Source organism: Pseudonaja textilis, chromosome Z (assembly GCF_049901715.1).
Source record: "Pseudonaja textilis isolate UNSWEBS1 chromosome Z, rPseTex1.2, whole genome shotgun sequence".
NCBI classification, from domain to species: domain Eukaryota; kingdom Metazoa; phylum Chordata; class Lepidosauria; order Squamata; family Elapidae; genus Pseudonaja; species Pseudonaja textilis.
This window is the reverse complement of record NC_142008.1, coordinates 96,546,635-96,567,740: the sequence shown is the minus strand read 5'-3', so window position 1 is coordinate 96,567,740 and position 21,106 is coordinate 96,546,635. Positions and strand designations below refer to the sequence as shown.

General features: G+C 36.2%; 1 protein-coding gene across 1 annotated transcript in view; it reads right to left on the bottom strand.

Moving 5' to 3' along the window:
* The window catches only part of NPEPPS (aminopeptidase puromycin sensitive), a 112,745-nt gene that overhangs the window by 39,246 nt on the left and 52,393 nt on the right, over nt 1-21,106 (bottom strand). The window contains 8 exon segments of the mRNA XM_026710876.2: nt 3,903-4,007; nt 4,224-4,388; nt 7,996-8,110; nt 13,734-13,767; nt 13,876-13,972; nt 17,193-17,393; nt 20,095-20,202; nt 20,465-20,586. Of these exon segments, the coding sequence (XP_026566661.2) occupies nt 3,903-4,007; nt 4,224-4,388; nt 7,996-8,110; nt 13,734-13,767; nt 13,876-13,972; nt 17,193-17,393; nt 20,095-20,202; nt 20,465-20,586 (947 nt within the window).

Sequence of the window (21,106 nt, the reverse complement as noted above, 5' to 3'; positions counted from 1 at the left end):
ACAATATTATAATAAAGATAAGACAATGTAATGATATGTTATAATTGACTATAATGAAATGAATGATACTATGAACTAGGTTTTGTAAAAGTTGAAATTTGCTTGAAAAGGATGATGTGAATTTACAATTAAAGTCCAATAAGGAGTTAACAATAATATAATATAATATAATATAATATAATATAATATAATATAATATAATATAATATAATATAATATAATATAATATACTATGCATAGTTGATCTACGTAATATAAATTTTAATAATGTATCTAGAAGGGAAATACTGTTGATATTGTGCACAAGAAGATATGTACCAACTGACACACTGTACAATGGAAAGATGGTTTTATGTTTTGTGTTTATGTTTGTATTTGTTTGTTGTTAAAAAATACAAATCTTTTAAAAAAAGGAATAAAGAGGAGCAAAAGGGGAATGATGTTTGCAAGAGACAATTGGTTCAATTCATTCATTCATCTGTTCCTGCCAATTAATTGCTCCTAAGTGTGGCGTTTGGAAGATATCAGCCTGGCTACTCTCCTAGCCTGATAAAGATCTGTGAAACTCATGAAAAACTGTTTGCCAGAACTTTGCTGGAGAGGAATTCACTTTAACCTAAATAAAGGTTTTATCGGGACGAGGAGTCTGCTTCATAATCTTGGGGAGCCTAGATTAGAACAAAAGGATTTCTCTACTGATCAAGCATACTGGACACAGGCAATAAGGACAGATCAACTTCCCACAATCTGGCTCTTCTGGAAATTGGCCCCATAAGCCATTCACGATGGTTGACAACTGCAAATACGCTTTGTCGAATATGGGTTTCAAAACATGGCTGTAAAGGCAAAACTCTCCAAAATGTAAGAATGATAGTGGAATTTATCGTTGGTATGTACTACCCTTGCTGGTTCAAAATCAAAATAGAACATTCCAGGATTGAAGGCCAGCATTATGTGTTGATCCAGCTGCAGCAAGTTAGACTGCAAAAGAAGGCTGTAGTAGATGCTGTTTTGCCAATCATTCAGCGCTCAGCATGGTATGCAGTTGGTGAAATGATAATCCAAACACTCTTGTGTTCAGATGACATTCAAGAGAGAACATTCAAGAAACAATGACTTAAAGGTGCAGAGGATGAAGCACTGGGAGATTTTTCTGTACGTGCAAGAAAAATGCCTTTAATCAATGCCACAGCATCCACTCTGCTGGAACTGATTGACTGGTCTGAAGGTATATATGAGCCACCTTTGAAGTGCAAACTCACTACAACAGAAATAACAAAATTCATTGACGAACCAGTGCAAGTACCACAGTGGCCCTGTCTTGCCCAATAGAGAGATGTGTGAAACACAGAGGCAGCAAGCAGAATGTATACATGAGAAATGTGAGGGTATATCAGAGACCAAGAAGCAAGTCGGTGACTGATATCGAAGAATGAATCAAAACAAGATTTGATGAAACTCACTTAAACATTTTTGTAACTCAGATAATTGCTTTCTGATGTTGGTTTATGATTGCATGGATTATTTTTTGCTTAGCTAGATAAGATTCATGGAGGAAAAAACTTTAATTTCTGTAGCACAAGGTATAATTTTGAGAAGATGAAATTAACAGTATTTAGGTTACAAGAGATTTTTGTGGGATATATGATCAGTTGTGGATTTCCCAAACCAAGCTAAACGTTGTGCAATTACAAAATTAACATATTTGAATTCTTGGTGTAAAAACACATATTTTTAACCTCACTGAAAAAAAATTGCAAAAATTAATTTTCACCCCATTAAATGACACAGAATTATTCAATTTTTTTCAAAGTTGTAGTTAAGCAATTCTCAGAATGTTTGAAGTATATTTACGAAAACTCAGTCAATTGACATAGTTGGCCATATCTATATTCCAACTAGAAATACTTTTCCTATTTTGAACAGTGAATTTTATTCCTCTATTAGGAGTTGCCATCTTCTTGACTATTATTTAATATTGTTTTTTTAATTTTAATTTGTATATTAATAATTTTGAATATATCATTTCTTTTTCTAAGGAATAGAATTTCAACTCCATCTTTACAAGATAGAATGAAATACTATTTTAAGTTGTAAATTATTATATTTTAGCCATAGAAATAGCCAACTAAACACCAGATATTAGTCCTTGACTTACAACAGTTTATTTAGTGACTGTTTGAAGTTACAACATCCCTGAAAAAAGTGACTTATGGTTGTTTTTCACACTTATGACTATTGCGGCATCTCCATGGTCAGGTAATGAAAATTCAAACACTTGGCAACTGGCTCATATTTAGGACAGCTGCAGTGTCCCAGGGTGATGTGATCACTTTTTGCAACCTTCTGACAAGCAAAGTCAATGGGAAACCAAATTCATCCAAAAGCCATGTTACTAATTTAACAGTTGCAGTTATTTACTTAACAAGTGTGGAAAGAAATGTCGTAAAATAGGGCAAAACTCACTTAACAAATGTCTCACTTAGCAACATAACTTTGGAGGTCTATTGTTGTCATAAGCCGAAGATTACCTGTATTAGTAACTTGGTGTAACTCTTCTAATTTGAGAGCCATGAACACATACCACATTTTTTGCTCCATAAGACACACCAAACCATTAAATGTACCTAGGTTTAGAGGAGGGAAACAAGCAAAAAAATTTGGAGCAGCAGTGTAGTAAGGGCAGGAGGTGGAGCCTGGGAGGACCACAGATAGGTTTCCTCTCACGTGCCAGCTCTGCCTATTGACTCCTGCACTGCGGAAAAGAGACAGAAAAGGTGGGCAAGACAGAAGAGGAGGGGTTCAGCACTGTAAAAGGACCCCTCTGCCATGGCCCAGCTGCTATTCAACAAAGAACTGTAAAGGACTTTGGGCGGGGGGCGTCTATGGAGTAAAAAATACAGTGTTTATTGCAGTGGTGGGATTCAAAAATTTTTACTATTGTTTCTGTGGGTGTGGCTTGCTGGGCATAGCTGTAGTCATGTGACTGGGTGGTCATGGCTATGTGGTCATGTGACTGGGCTGTGTGTCAAAAGACAGAAACTCACTTTCTGGAGCAGGGGGTTGGACTAGATGACCTCCAAGTACCTTCCAACCCTGGACTGCTGTGCTGTTTCAAAGTATACTCTGAAGCTGCGTCTAGTGCCAAGATTTGTGGTCCTTCCTTCCTTTCCTTTTTCCCTTCCTCCTTTTTCTTTTTTTCTTTCTCTTTCTTTCTCCCCTCCCTCCCTCCTTTCTCTTTCTTTTTTTCTTTCGCAGCACCCTCCCCGTGCCCCAGTTTTGGCCTAGTGAGCTTCCAGGAAGCCTCTGGATGCTGAAAAAAGAAGCATTTTGAAGCTAAGTACAACAGGGGGATCAGTTGTGCCAAGTGATTTAGATTAGCTAGAAAGGAAGAAATCCGTTGATTTTCTACTTTCTAGCTAATCTAAATCGCAGGGCACAACTGATCGTCGGCCAGCTGATTGTCAGAAATACAGCCTGAACCAGTAGCATTTTTTTACTACCGGTTCGGCCAAGCCAAACCAGTAGAATACCACCCTGGTTTATTGCTTTAAAAAGCCGCCACTTCATGAGAAGTCCTAGCTTGCAGAAAATGGCATGAATATGCTTACAGTAAAACAGGACTTTGGTTGCACATGTGGCACACTAACTAAAATGTGCCAAAATCTGACTAGTTTTGCATTCCTACTACTAATGAAGAATGTGGGAGGGACACAACTACCAACTTAGTTCATGCTTCCTATATCTTACTAAAAAGATCAAGAAAAGTGGCCTTAGCTTGACACTCTGCTTTGTAACTCCCAACACCTGAATTATTGTTTGAACAAGTTCCACTACACACCAGACAAACATCCATAGTTAAATTTTATTATGTTTGTGTGTGTGTTTATGTATATATTTACCTCATCCCCTATATAATCATGTAGCATTCGAATTACTGATGCTCCCTTGCTGTAAGAAATTGCATCAAATATTTCATCCACTTCAGATGGATGGCCTACATTGACCTAGATACGAGAAAAGGAGTACAACAGATTAGGCTTGCAACTGAATAAATATTAAGCAAATCAGTTTACAGTATAATCCCTTAGTTTAAGATATCAAACAATTTGCTAATTTGTTGTGCTTTGTCCCCTCAATGATCAGAAGATTTCCATTTGAAAAAAAATGCAAGAATTTGAAAAAAAAACACCTTTTCACTAATTAATTTAGGTGGCACTCACTTCAATAGGATGACTGTTGTCTAATGCATCAAGCTCCTGAGCTCTTGTGTAATCAGCAGATACAAACTGAGTCCAGATATCATATTCTGGAAAGCAATGGTCTACACAAAGGTACTCAATCCAGGATGCAAAGCCCTCATTGAGCCATAAGTGAGTCCACCATTCCTAAACAGAAGAAAATTATTCCCAGTAAAAATATAGTTTTAGGCTGCATTTTAAAGCACAATATAATGTTTAGCTATCAGACTTTGGGAGATCACATCTTCTAAATGGCTGGTAACCCTAGATCTTTTTAAGCAGAGATGAAGACTGTAAAAAAAAAACCACTAACTGTAAAAAAAAACCCACTATCTGCAATTTTATGCAAAAGAGAAAAATACATACTAAGCATAAATATTCTCTTTCTTAAACAGCAACTTTCCAAATTTTATCTGTCTTCTTTCAAGTGTGAAGGATCAGGATCATAAATTAAGTTTTAGTTCAGAAATTCAAGAAGCTCAAGCCTACATGTAAGAATCTGGTCGACTACCATACAATACTAAATACTGGCCAGGGGACAACAGAATTCAAGAGGAATTGGACTTGGACCTTTTGTGGAATTGTAACGACTCTAGGCCAGAGGTCGCCAACCTTGGCAGCTTTAAGACTTATGGACTTCAACTGCCAGAATTTCCCAGCCAGCATGGCTGAGTGAAGCAGCTCAGAAGCAACTTTAAAAAACAGCTTACATATTCATGAAATATAGAAATCAAAATCTTTTTTTGTCTAATTTGACCAATGAAATAATACTCTGTTTAGTGAGATTTTTTTTAATTATTACTAAAAACAATACAAATATAGTAAGTTTTCTTTGCAACAAATAAAACATGTTAGCACTACTAAGCTGCCATTGGATAAAAAAATATTTCTGGCTATATAACCACAATAAGAAATAGACAATGATTTTCTTTGTGGTTTGGATTTTATCAGGCAATCCCAAACTCTGGGGTTTCGTGGAAAAATGCATCACTAGTATTAACACAACTCTAAAAAATTAATAACATCATATTTTATAACTTGATCACAGAGAAACAGCTATTTCATAGAGAAGCTGATTGTAGTGGAAAAAGATGGGAAAATTGGGGAAAGTACACAATTGTCCAGTCTCCTATAAAATTCAATAAATAAAAATAAAATGTGTTATTTTTAGTTCAGATTCTTGAAAACTTTACTTTCAGCCATAATGCAATTATCTAAGAAACATTGCCAAACTTGAAAATGCTGATATTTTTCTCGCTAATTTAGACAATCCTGCATTAGTTTAATTTGCTGTTTTGTTATATATATTATTCAGTTTATCTGAAGTATTATTAGGCCCTTTTCCACTTGTGTCTAACCATGTCATACCTTGGTAACATCTGGCATTCCCTTAATTTATTCATTAAATTTATTCTATCTTTCATTCAACAGCTCAAAGCAGGATATATAAGCATTTTTTTTGTACCATTTTTCTCTATGAAATAACAAATTGGCTGAGAAAGAGTAAATGGCCTAAAGTCATTCATGTACTTCCATGGATGAAGGAAGACCAGTGCTAGTCCCTTATCACTATAGCACACTGACTTTGTTTTATCTTGTCCCTGACCCATATGAAATAGTGCCCATGGCATTTACATGGAAAATGAATTGTGTACTGCATGAATTATCTATGGAAATGGCAATATAAAATATGTGAAATTCAGTGTTGCAGCCATGTTCTTAAAACTATAATAAAAAAATCACTCTATAAAAATATTAGTAAGAAATATCAAGGAGTTTTGTTTGGAATTCAGAATATATTTAATTATATTGCCAGCATTTCTATTCTCTCCTCTACAGTGAAATGAACTGATGAACTCATGACTGTGCTGCCTGTTAATATCTCACATTAGCACAGCAGAGTGATAATACCAACTCTTCCTGCTCAGGTATTTATGTGACAATAGTTACTAAGCGAAATATACAGGAAAAGAAATGTCATTCTGAGAAATAAACACTTTGATGCAATCAGGACTATAAAAAAATAATCAGGTTTTTTCCAGGGCCCCTTTCACATGTTCAAAAATCTATTTGATAAGGCTATGTGGGGTTTTTGAGTTTACAAAAAGTATTCTGGAGTGTATGAAGTCATGCATATTGGAATGGTATATTCCCCACAATTGTGTATCTGAATTCTACTGCTATAACAAAATCTGAGGAAACAAGAAATTTGGTTTAAAGTGTTGTAGACAGGTTGTATATGTGCCCTTCCATGTGCTTATTTTTTGCTTTTAACTCCAAAACATTGTATTATCTTATTAATGACATAAAGCTGTTTCATTCATGTTCTTCAATGTCCTAATACTAAATGCTAAAAACAAATGATTTGGGTTAATACTTTTCCATGTCAACAATGACCACAGTGCTATAGTGAGTGGAAAGTATGTGACAGCAGAAGGAAATTGGCCTTATCAGTAACACACAACCGGCAAAATCCCCCAGAAACAAATGCCATGGAAAGAGATCACATCTATAACTGCCAATCATGTATTTGTTAAAGGAATTGTGGGAGAAACTTAAACAAAACATTCAATCTCTTAAAAAGTAAATATCCTAAAAGCACTCTGAAATTCATCAATGAGTATCCACTTCATAAGTTACCAGTATTTGCTGCTTGTTTATAATCACTTCTGTATCAATGATTTCATCTGAATACTATAAATGGAAAATGTATAACTTAGCTTCCCCCCACAAAATTTATTCTCTTTATAAATATAAAAATAAACCATATGTGAGCAATGAAGAGTGGATCACCATACAAGCTGGATAAAGCATCAGTTTCCTGTTTAACCCCTCTATTCCAGATAAGGTAAAGGTTTCTCTGTCTACTTGTGTTAGCTCTAGGGCGTGGTGCTTATCTCTGTTTCATGGTCGAGGGAGCCAATGTTGTTCAAAGGCATTTTCTGTGGTCATGTAGCCAGTATGTTTATACCCTAAGGCACACAGAATGCTGTTACCTTCCTGCCAAAGGGGTGCCTCTTAATCTACTTGCATATGCATGCTTTCAAATTGCCAGGTAGACAAAAACAGCAGCTCAACCTGTTGCACAGCACTTGGATCTCAAACCCAGCCTGATAAGCTCAGCATCTTTAATTGCTGAGCCATTGTGCCATCCCTTCTCCAAATAATAAAAATGCAATTATGAAATATATAACAAATGGGATTAAAAACAGATCTGCATTAATCTGCAAAGTTTGAGAAATTTTATCTTGATGGAACAATGTGAAAAAATGGTTTGAAGTGCACCAAACTAGTCTCCCCCATTTAAAAAAACCCCACTCTCTCCAAGTATAAAATAAGTAAAAGTTGATCTAAAACCTGTAGTATATTTGGGCAAATATAGAGGTATATCTATACTTGGATTTAGTTGGGGTGTATAATTTCTACCCTCTCTTACTACAGCAGCCAGCATGAATACAAAATACATACACATTAAAGCTGATATACCCAGACAAGTTAATACTGACTTCAGACTTCAACCTGATTTTACTGGGGTCACTCTGGGTAACATTCACATTTAATGTACTCTAATATTTTGATATCTTCATGCTGTTTTCTCAGCTGACATAACATGATATAATACTATGCAAATGCAGATATGCCCATTGTCAGTAGTACATATAGGATGCCTCCAACAAGAATGAGTATTGATACTCAGGACTATAGGAGTATATTTAATTGTAATCAGAGTGACTTAAATATACTTCTTAAATACCATAGTCACGAGGTTTCCAAACCACTGGTGAGCAAGTTCATGGCCCACAACAAGGGCTACCCACTGGCGAGAGGAAGAACAAGAGTTTTTTGGATCAATCAGCAGTGCAGTTTCCCTGCATGGGGAAAAACAGAGATGTAACAATGAGACATCAAAAAAGTGAAATTTAAAAACTTAGTCAAGTTAGAGAACTCATCTAACCAAACATCTATGGAGATTCTCACTCATTCTTTTGAAGACATTTCACATCTCAAGAGACAGTTGAAGACGCTTCTTGGAGAAAAGTGAAAGGTCTTCAAAAGAAAAACCAGGAAGTCCAAGTGCCTCTTGAAAAAGCACCTTTGGTCATCTAATTGAATGCATGTAGAATCAGTAAAATTGTTTTTCCCAATCTACCAAGATGCAACAAGGAAACATGCTTTTCAGAACAGGCAAAAGAAGACCCTACACACACCTCTAAAGCTAATTAGTCTATTTCATTACCAGGTAGAAAACTCCCTATTGAGTAAATATATCCCTCTATGCCAATAATGGGTTGCTATGATTATTTCAACTATAACACAAGGATCTTTATTACAGTCCATGACCAGTCGAGTGTTGATTATAATAAAGCAATTAATATTTCTTCAAATATATTAAGAATTCATTTCAAAATATTTCTATTAAAACTCCACAATACTTTCAGCATGTTATAAAATGACATAAATCAAGAATAAAAGGAAGTTTTATATATTTCTATGATAATTCCATACTATTCATAATGCAAAGTTTTTTTATCCATTTTCAGTTGAAATGTTAAGTTTGTTGCTGTAATTTATTATCCTAACCTAACAATGTGGTCCTTATGATCCTGATTATTTGACTTGCTAAACATTAAAGACATATGCATAGTGACACTATTATTTTAGTACTTAAGACTGGAATAATTTTGCCTTTGGTTTAAGTTTTTGTTGTTTTAGAATTAATAAATAAAATAATATGAGATTATTACCACCATGTACCAATACAGAAAAGTACAGACTACACTCTCTTTTAAAGGTGGAGAATGTAACTTTTTGGTAGCTGAGAGTCATGTGATATAGGAAAATGTCATATTATTTTCTAAGAAGGCAAGACAGAGTTTGTTACAAACCACATATAATCACATTTGTTCTTTTTTTGTTGTTGTTGTTGAAGAAAGAGAAGACTTTGCAGTTCAACAATTTTAGAATCTGCAGTGTGAATTCTTTTGGGGCCAATTTTTAAAAGAGATTTGAAGACCAAATGTGGCTTACCAACAGTCTTAAAAATGAATGAGCAGTTTGCTGGGCAGGCAGCCAAACACAATTCTATTATGCCTCAGTCTAATACATGTACCTTTGTAAATTGTAACTACTTGCAGAGAAAAGGCATAGCCCACATAATTATTTTAGTATTCTAGTGTTGCAAAGAGTTGTCTTAAAAATATAGAAATAACAAATAAAATATAACTGAGATTATTTGTTTGTAGTTAAAAATGACTTTTATCTAGAAAGTCAGCATGCTAAGATGATTAAATATTTTCTCTTTCCTGTCTTATCTTGACAGAATTCATCCTAAAAGTGATTACAATTATATTTAATCAGGATTTGAAACTGGAACTCTGACTATAAAGCTGTACATACTTTCATTAAGAAAAAATGAATTCATTTCGGAGAAAACTTATGGAAGAAAATGTCAATTTTCACATTTTATATATACATTAACTATTGCTACTAGAGCAAGTCATGTAAATGTTATTGAATTTACACTTCTGTGCTCCCGCACATCTCCTTTGATAGTGCCATGAAGAGACTAAAAGCTTCACTTAAAATGAAACTTTTAGTTTCTCAAACGCAAGAAAACAAACACTTAACAAAACAAACAAACAAAAACCTTGTGCCTTAGTATGCTCTGTTACTACAGTTTGAAATCCATGAAATAAACTGGCATATCTGAATCTACTCAACTATGATCAACTTACAATACAATTTCATTATATGTGGGTCCTGAAACTTTAACCAAACCACCATATTTTAGCAGTATAGTTTTCATGCATTTACTGTGATCCAAGCTTTGAAATAAACTTCCCATAGCTTTTTAAAACGTCTTCAAACATTCCCCTTTCCCAGAAAAAGACAGATCATCCCTTCCTCCTCAGCAATTTGCATCAATTGCATCCTTCAGATTCTCACAAAAGGTGCCTGCTCCAGCTAAACACAACAACTCTGTTCCTCCAATACAGGATCCCTAACTTATGTCCATTCATTTAATCGCCATTTAAATTTATGATGGCATTGAAGAAAGTAACTTATGACTGGTCCATGTACTTATTAATTGTTTCAACACCTCCATGGTTATGCAATCAAAATTTAGGCGCTTTGCAATTGGCATATATATAGGATGCTTGCAGCGTCCTGGGGTCATGTGATCACCATTTGCAATCTTCCTAGAGGGTTTACAACAAGGAAAATTAATGAAGAAAGTCAAATTTCCTTAATGATAATGTGATTCACTTAATGACGTCAATAAAAAGATTATAAAATCAGACAAAATTTACTTAATAATTATATCACTTATTGTTTAAGTTCTGGTCCTAAATGAGGTTGTAAGTCAAGGATTATCTGTACACTTAACTAAATCAATGAGAGTGATTTATATGATGGAGAAAAGCTAAAATGGAATTAATTGACCTAATCAACTAGTCAAAAGTATTAAATTAATTCAGAACAGACTATATCATTCATTAGGTTCCATTAACATTACAGATAACAGATAATCAGAGTTGGAAGGGACTTTGTAGGTCATCTAGTCCAACCCCCCCCGCCCAAGCGGGAGACCCTACACCATTTCTGACAAATGGCAGTCCAATCTCTTCTTGAAAGTCTCAAGTGATGGTGCTCCCACAACTGCCGAGGGACAAGCTATTCCATTGGTTGATTGTTCTCACTGTCAGAAAGTTTCTCCTTATTTCCGGGCTAAATCTCTCCTTGTTCAGTTTCCACCCATTATTCCTTGCCTGGCCTACAGGAGCTTTAGAAAGTAGCTTGACCCCTTCCTCCCTGTGGCAGCCCCTCAAATATTGGAAGACCACTATCATGTCCCCCCTGGTCCTTCTCTTTACTAGACTAGCCAAGCCCAGCTCCTGCAACCGTTCGTTGTATGTTTTAGACTCCAGTCCTCTAATCATCCTGCTTGCTCTTCTCTATACTTTTTCTAGAGTCTCAACATCTTTTTTATAATGTGATGACCAAAACTGGATGCAGTACTCTAGGTGTGGTCTTACTAAGGCTTTATAGAATGGTATTAGTACTTCCCTTGATCTTGACTGTATCCCTCTGTTAATACAACTTAGGATTGCATTAGCTTTTTTGGCTGCTGCTGCACACTGCTGGCTCATATTTAGCTGGTTGTCCACTCCAAGATCCCTCTCATAATTACTGCTTTTGAGCCTGGTTTTCCCCAGTGTATATGTGTATTTTTGGTTTTTCTTGCCTAAGTGTAGGACTTTACTTTTCTCTACATTGAATTTCATTTTGTTAGATACGGCCCAGTGTTCTAGTCTTTCAAGATCCAACTGGATCTTGAGCCTATCTTCTTGGGTGTTAGCTATTCCTGCCAGCTTAGTATCATCGACAAATTTGGTAAGTTCCGCTTCTATTCCCTCATCTAAGTCGTTAATGAAGATATTGAAGAGTGCTGGGCCTAAGATGGAACCTTGCCAATCAGTTATGTTTAATTGCCCTTCGTCCTACCATGAGGGAGATGGTCTGTTCTTAAATATAACAAATAAATATAATAAATAAATATGTTATAGGAATACCTAAATCTAGTCAATTGACTCATTTTGCCTATTCAACATTTTCCAAGAAAAAGAGCTAAAAAGAAAGAGAGACTGAAAACAAGACTCTCCATACGGTAAATCTCTGTAAAAGCCTGGCAACGCAAGAATATATTCCAAGACATTGTGTAGCAGCCAAGCCACAATTACTGCTGCCTAGCAGAATAATTGGGAAGAGGCTTGCAATGCAATGAAAGCTCTTCTTTATTCCCCTAGTCCAAGGACTCAAGAGATATCAAGCACACCTGGAAAAATTTTGTGTGGAAATCGTCTCTATTCCCCAAATTGTGAATTTGGACACCATTTATATGACTGCCCACTATTAATAAGGGCTTTGATTGGATCTGCAAGACTGACATGTAACAACTGCTAAATGCTAAACAGAAACTGTGTTTCATTAAAAGAAGCCAGAATGTCTAACCATAGCTTGATGCTTGGCTGTCAATAAATCATCATTAACTCTAAAGATAGCATGCTGGTTTGCCATGCCATAGTAAAGGCTGATTCAGCAGCAAACACATCAAAGTACATTCAAGCCAGCTATGATTTGGTTTGTTTCAGGTTAATAAGAGAATATCATGTCCCGGGTTCTGTCTGCCCAGAAAAGGCAAGAAAACAAAGCCGTTAACTGAAAATAAACTATGGAACAGACTTTTATGCTAGTAAATGGATAATGTTATTATGTTCATGTATTACATTAATCATACACAAGCCACAAATTACTCAAAAATAATGTATACATGAGCATGCTGATCTAATCTTAACTTACATTTCTGGACTACCGGGTAGTCTTCAATTTATGATCACAATGGGAACTGAAAATTCAGTCGTTGAGCAAGGCAATTGTTAAGTGAGACAACAACAACTTTGGCATTCCCAGTTGTGTTAAGCTTGTGTTAAGTGATATCATAGGTCAATAAGCAAATAGACACCTGAATCTCTGATCTGGGTCTGAAAAAATCCTCTATGATGAATCTAGGCAGGATTTTCAAACTCAAAGTGAAAAACAAGTTTCTCCACTTTGGATTTGCAAATCCTGCTTGGATTTCAAGCACAGAAAATTTGCAGACCCAGAGTGAAGAGGTAAGTCTCCCCACTCTGGAACTGAAAACTCGGATTTTGACAAAAAGGATTTTCAAACCTAGAAAGGAGAGGCAATTTTCTTTTGTCTGGGTCTGAAAATCCTGTTTGAATTTTGGCACAGAGAATTTGCAGCACCAGAATGAAAAAAAAAATGCCTCAATTCCACCAACTTTCTGCAGAAACCAGCAGGGAAGACTCCAAATGGCGATCACTTAATCAAGGGAGTTTTGGCTACAGATTATAAATACAAACGGGTTGCCAAGCACTCAGATCGCAATCATTTGACTGCAGGAGTGCTGCAATTATTGTACCTTTGGCCACAAGCCACAAATATCTTTGTTTAGTACTATCTTAATTTCCAACAGTCCTGAACAAATTGTCATAAATTATAAAATAAGAACTCGTAAGAATTCACTGTAGAATGATATACAGATTCAATAAGCTGGGGTCAAGAATAAAGAGGAAAAATGTTAAATAAAATGAAATCAAACATTTAACTTCTTTTCATGACCTTGCAGGAAAAACAAAAGGAAGTGCATGGCTCTAATATTTATAGTTATAGCACTATAATATAGCAATGAATATGAACGCAGCTTAGTTATGATTCTTTATTTCTGCAATTATTCTTTGAAGAAGGTACTTATATGGAAAGTTCAAACTATCCAAGATGGAGCACAGTTCGAGTTCAAAGAAGCTACTTCATACTAATCAATATAAAACCTAATTCATTCCTTTACAATCTATTTGAAAAGTCTGAGATAAATAATGAAATGGAAACATGAACATAAGAATATGAAAATAATATTTAATATCATACCTATAAGTAACAAGGCCCCAGTTCTCCATGGCACCTGTTAAAATAAATACAAAGTTTTATTGATATTGATACATATAACAGTCTGCAGAAGTATTTTATAATGTAAAGAAAGCTCAGACTTTAAAAACATGTAACATGTTACCTGCTGCAAAGTCTGCAATAGCTATAAGGTCAATTTTAGGGAGTGGGTAAGGAACATTGAAGTAGTCCTTATAAAAAGGCAAAGTTTTAGCGGCAACCTATTGAAATAAAAAGATGAAAAGTTATAACTAAGCATGTTTGCCTTTATACTGCCAATCTGTCAGAACAGACCATGGTATTATATATCAATTTTTACTTCTAGAAAGCTTAATGCATTTTTAAATTTCCTACTAATAAAGATAGCATAAATGCTAGACTTACCAAATTATAAGACATCACAAAATGTATTTCTATGTATTTCTCAGGAAACAACCATAGAATGAAAAACTGCTGGTGACCTACTACCACTGCACCATAGAGAGTATCTTAACTTACTGCACCTCTGTATGGTTTGCCAATTGCACAGTGGCAGATAGGAAAGCACTCCAGAGGGTTAATGCCATTGCCCAAAAGATCATTGGTTTCCCTCTCCCCTCTTTGGAAGAGCTTTTTAGCTCCTGCTGCCTTAAGAAAGTTCAAAATATTCTCAAAGATCCATCTCATCCTGGGCGCCCTTTTTTGAACTATTACCATCTTGCAGATGGTACAGAATATTAAAAATGAACACAAATAGGCTGAAAAACAGCTTCTATTCCAGGGCAGTAGTTATTTTGAATTCTACTGTATAGTGCAGTGTTGGTGTAGTGTTGCGGGTTTTCAGTTCAATGTGTAGAATATGAAAGATGGTGTTTGATTTCGTTGTACAAGGTGCAATAACAATAAAGTAAACCAAATAAACTGTTTCTGCACACCAGAACTAGACACAAGAACAGTTTTTTCTTGAATGCCATCACTCTGCTAAACAAATAATTCCCTCAACACTGTCCAACTATTTACAAGGTCTGCACTACTATTACCATTAATCTTTTCATCACACCTCATCACCCATCCCCTCCCACTTGTGACTGTATGACTGTAACTTTGTCGCTTGAGTCCTTACGATTTATATGGGCTGTTTCCTAGTATGATTTGATTGCTTATTGTACCCTATGACTATTATTAAGTGGTGTACCTTATGATTCTTGACTCTCAACGAATGTATCTTTTCTTTTATGTATACAGAGAGCATTTACACCAAATTCCTTGTGTGCCCAATCACACTTGGCCAATAAAAAGAATTCTATTCTATTCAATCTATGAGATCAATTTATGTAGCAAAATATACCTTACATTCTGATTAATTGTAGCTCATTAAATATACTGGAAGCTGTCTATTTATGTGGTCTGTTTAACTCAGTGCTTTTGGCACTGCTTAATGACAAAACTCATTACTTCAAATCCATTTTTACCCAAATGGGGTAGCCAAAGATGTAAGGGATTAAGTTCCAGACTTACTTTATTCATTCATTCATTTTATTCATTTAGAAAATTTATATAGCTGTCTACTCACTCACAGTGACCCTAGGCTGGGTGTCGGCATCCTGCAGCTCCGGAGCCGCATGCGGCTCTTTGGCCCCTCTGCTGCAGTTCCCTGTTCCATCCCTGGTTGGCCTGCCCCTCACCCTCCCTCGCCTGGCCTGAGAAGGTAAGGGTGATGGAGTGGGGTGGAAATGTGGCCAGAGTTGAATCTCCGGCATCTCACTCTTGGTACTTGTTGGTGCTGGGCGTGCCAGCCTTGCTAACACGAGGAATAAAGGAAGAGATGAGGGGGAGAGAGAAAGAGGGAGGGAGAGATAGCTAGCTAATTAGTTAGATAGATGAATAGATGGAGGGTGATGAAGGGAGGGAGGGATAGATAGAGGAAGGGAGGGATAATGGGTGGATAGATGGATTCAGGGATGGAAGGACAGATATATAGATATATAGACAGACAGACAGACGGAGATTGAGAGAGGGAGAGGGATGGATGGATGGAGGAAGGGAGAGATAGATGGAGGGTGGGAGGGGATGGATGGAGGGATAGATAGATGGAGGGAGGGATGGAGTGACAGAGGGATAGATAGATGATAGCTAGCTAGAGTAGACCGAGGGAGAGTGGGAGGGTGGGAGGGTGAGGAAGGGAGGGATAGATAAAGGAAGGGAGGGAGGGATAGATAGATAGATAGATAGATAGATAGATAGATAGATAGATAGACAGACAGACAGACAGATAAAGAGGGAAAAGGGGGAGGGAGGGGAAAGCACGAGAGTGTGATACAGAGGGAGATACCCGTTCCCACAGAAGAGAGAACTGGGAGCCACAAAACCTGGGTAGCATGGCTGGGGAGGGTCATGTGACTGGGTGGGAGTGACATCCAGTTGGCCACACCCACCTAGGTTTTATGGCTCCTGATGTTTTCTTTTCTGTGGGAAACCGGTCCAAATGGCTCTGAGTGTTTAAGGTTGCAGACCCCCCCAAAATGAAAAACAAACACCCCACCCACCAACAACACACAGTCAAATGAGCTATTTGATCGGCTCCAACCCATTCTAGGTTCCCCAGGCCCACTGGCAAAACCAAGTCTTCAGGGCCTTACAAAAGTGTCTTGCCATATGTACCTCCTTAGCAGACAGAACATTTCTTGCCTCCCTGCTCTAATGGTTGAGTGGATGTGACCAGCAATCCAGTCAGATAACCCGGTTCAAGCCATGAAGGGCTTTAAAGATGAAAAACAGCACCTTAAATTGCACCTGGAAGGTGCACATGTACACACTGAAGTCTGCACAAAACCATGCAGGCTGCTCTAGTTTAACAACTGGAGCTTCCAGATGCTTTTCAAGGGCAGCCCCAATTAGTGCGTATTGAAATAGTCAAGACAGGAGGTGACTAGAGCATGAATTTTTGAGAGTAGGGACCATTGGTCCAGGAAAGGGCACAACTATTTCACAACCCATAGTTACATGCCTCCTGGCTATGACTGCCACCTGCACCTCAAGCATGAATCATGAGTCCAGGAGAACAATCAGATTATATACTGGGTCTGTTTAGGAAAATATCACCACACCCAAGACCAAAGGAACAATTCTCCATAGCCCAAAGAACCATAATCTATATTCCAGAGGTGGTATTCAGCAGGTTCTGACCAGTTCTGAAGAACTGGTAGCGGAAATTTTGAGTAATTCAGAGAACTGGCAAATACTACCTCTAGTATCTTGAATCCCACCACTGGTATATTCTCTCTATATATTTTAGTATATAATGTCTGCGATGGTTAAAATTCCCTGTGTTTTGCATATAAACATGCATTTGAACTTGCAAATTAAACAAAATTAAATGAATTTTTTTAACATTTTGATTTTGTTTTCCAGGAACACACACACACACACACACACACACACACCCCTTTAAGCCTTTCTTACCTCTAATGCAAACTTCCCTTGTTCTGCTTTGCCAACAGGAGTATAAACACGGATTAATACACCATCAGTGGTCCTGGTCTCAACAAAGTCATATTCTCCAACCACAAAAGCAACAAGATATGTTGACATCACAGGAGTACGGGCAAATTTCACTTCTACCAGATTTTCATCATCAGGATAGGGTATCCGGTCAGTGATATTCTGTCCAACAAATTATGAAGAGGCTGAATATATTGAATGTGAAGCAATACTAAATTTTATGAAATGGAAGTGATAATTCTGGTCCTTTTCTCAGTGCCAAATTACAATAATATGATTTCAACTCTCTCATTTGCATTCATCTACTACACATTTCAATTCCAATTTCATTCTAGGATACAGTTCCACTGTGTTTTTTTAAACTTACAATATTATTTTTATTTTATTATTGGATATGTGTTATTAAAGATTTTTTAAAGACTAAACATATAAATTTTGAAAGAAAAAATTAAGGAAAGTAAAGAAACAATCGGTAAATGAATAATGTGCAAAGAAAGATAAAAGTTATAAAAAAATGGTTTTCAATCTGTAATAGCAGTTACAGATTCACTTATATTTTAACTTCTCTATTGTTGCAATATATTCTTTCTTTTAATACATAGTCCTTAACTTATGACCATAATTGAGACTAGATTTCTGTTGTTAAGCAAGGCAGTTAAGTGAGTCCCACTCAATTTTAAAATCTTGCTATAGTTGTTAAGTGAATCACATGTCATTAAGCAAATCCAGCTTCTCCCAATGACTTTGCTTGCCAGAAGCTGGATTCGCTTAATGACGTGTGATTCATTTAACAACTATAGCAAGATTTTAAAATCTAGGAAGGTTGCAAATGGTGATTGATTGACCCCAGGACACTGCAAATGTTGTACATATATGCTGGTTGCCAAGTACCCACATTTTGTTCATACAACTGTGGGGCATGTAAATCACTTTTTTCATTGCCACTGTAACCTTCAAATGGTCATTAAACAAATGGCTGTAAGCTAAGGACCACCTGTAATATACAAGAAGCTCTTTAATCATTCAACAACTGATCAAAGCTATGACAGCCTCAGAAGTAGTACTGAACTTTTAAAACGATTGTCGCATGATTGTGGGGCATTTCTCGCTATTGTAAAACACTGCATACTTCTGCTGCATGGTCACGGTCAATTATTGTGTTCTGCATGCATGGCAACCTGTTCAAACTTATGACCAGTTGCTAAATGACCCCACAATCATGTGACCATCATTTTCAAACTTCTCTGCTGCTGCCCCAGAAAATTACTGGTAAATACTGGGAAAGTTGCAAGCTACTGCTGTCTGACAGAAAGGTTTCCTGCTAGCAGGCAATGTTGAAGATGAAAGGGCTGCCAGCCAGGAGGAATCTCAGCTCCACATGCTTCAAGAGTAAAAGGACTGCTTGCTGAGGAAAGCTCAGAAGGCTACAGAAATAGACCTCAGATCCTGAAAACCTCAGCTCTGTTTCTGCAGCCCTTTGAAGAAGTTCCCCACTGTGCATAGTGGGGAGGGGGAACTCCTTTGGTAGGTTTCAGGAACAGAGTTGGGATCTTCAAGATCTCTGCTTGTCATCCTGTCAAGAGTTCATCTGCATTCTGTATGTAGAGAAGTTCTCTTCCATGTAAAGAAGGTTGTGTAGATTAATGAAGCTCAGATCCCGAAGATCCTAGATCCATTCCTGCTATGCACTGGAACAATTTCTTTCCATGTACAAAGGAGAGCTAAACTTAGCAAGCAGCTCTTTAGCTCTGCTTGCTTAACATCCTGGAAGTCATATGGGCATGACACTTAATGACAGCTTCACTCAACAACTTGTCCCAGCTGTGATCCCAAACCCATAAATCACAAGTTCATTTTTTTCATAAGGATTTCTAGTCACTAATAAGTAGTTATTGTCCTTTCTATAATCAGACAAGTCAATTTTGTCACCTTTGCTCATTCTTTCATCTTCATCAACCATCCTTACATTGTGGGTATTTCAGAGTCATTTCATTTTGGGGCATATAATAATCTCAAAGCAGTTACCTGTCTTCCATAACTCTTTTTTAATGGTCTATCCATTAGTACCAATAAGAACAGTTCTGGTTTTAACTGAATATTAATCTTTAAAATATTTTGTATCACTATATATATCTGAATCCATTTCTTTTTTGTAATTCATCAGACTTGATAAAATGATTATTTTCTACATTTCCAATATAAACTTGAAGTATCCTTATATAATGTAAATAACTATAATAATGTCAACAGTGCATCATTTTATAAAAGTTTTCTTTTAAATTGTGGCATAGTATAACTTTTAGTGCTTTCAGCCACATATTTTCAGCCTTTATCGGTATACTATATCCAATATTCTTAACCCATTTTACCATAACTCTTTCACTTGTTCTTCCATTTCAAATTTCAGAAGTTTATAAATTTTAGCAATTGCCTGTTCATCATTTGTACACAGTTCAATTTCAAATCATGTCTTGTGCTATTCAATTCCAAATTCCAGTTATCTACCTCAGATTAGTGAACATATGAAAAACCATTGGAAACTATATCACTCTATATCCAATTGATCTCTTTATTTCATCTTATATTCTCCATGCTCTTATTGAAACATCTATCTATATGTTAACCATTTGTCTTTACCTATTAAAACCCATAAAGGCATTTGGAGCACAATCTGAATTAATATCTATATCTATTCCCTAATTCTCAATATGGCTAAAATAGTGGTTTAAAAAAAAGCTACATTAATTTTAACTTTATCATACCACAGAAAGCCATGAAATCCAAACCTAGGTCATGTCCTATAGTAACTTTTTGTTTATCACAACCACTTTGTAATATGGCTTTAAGTTATTAAATTACTTACCATATTTGACAAAGCTACTCTGTCTTTGGGAACCACCAATGAAATATCAAAAGTTGCCTTGATAGCTGGCTCATCCCAGCAAGGAAAGGCCCTGCGAGCATCAGTGGCCTGCAGGAAAGAAAAAGGCAGCATTAAGAAGCCAACATATCTGAGGCATTCTGACAGAACCAAGAACTGTCATATTCAGTATTCAAAAGAATGCACATACACACACAATCAAAAGGGGGAAATGATATTTTTGGGAAATTATTGGTAAAAATGAGTCACAAGCAGAAATGCAGAAACTGAGGAAAAATTTAAAAATACTAACTTAATAACAGCCTACTGATATTAACAGGACAAGTAAACTACAAATCAAAGGATTTCTTACCTCAAATTGGGTAACAGCAGCAAACCGAGTATCTCCAGAAGAGGTGATATATTTACTTCGATAGAATCCTTTCATTTTGTCATTCAATTCTCCAACAAAATCTATCTTTAATGTTCCCATCCCTGTGTTATTTAAAAAAGCATACACACAGATATTATTATCCTTACTAAAAAGAAATATGCTAATATTGCTAATATATGTGTGTGTGTGTATGTGTGTGTGAAGTAAGAATACGCAGATTCCAAAAGTATTCAGACTCAGGTACTCTGAAAATTAGCTTGAATAATAGAGGACTGATAAAAGGTTCACAAAAGAGAAACAAAATGATAATAAAAGAACAATAAATGAGTAATGATAGCAGATTTGGGAGATTCATGAAAATAAGCTAGTTATTTTAATTGAATAAAGATTTGAATATTTAACTATTCAATTCATACACAAGTTACATGCTTGTACAGAGACCTGATTGGTCTTTTAGAGCTCGCAATATAGCTTAGAGGGAAGCCTGCTCACCAGGTGTACCATATGACTAGACCCAGCTCTCAGTAATTAATTCTTAAGACCAACACTACATACCTAAAGGAAAAATGAGATCATGCAGAGAAGAAAGGTGGGTTATATAAATTTCACAGATAATCAGTT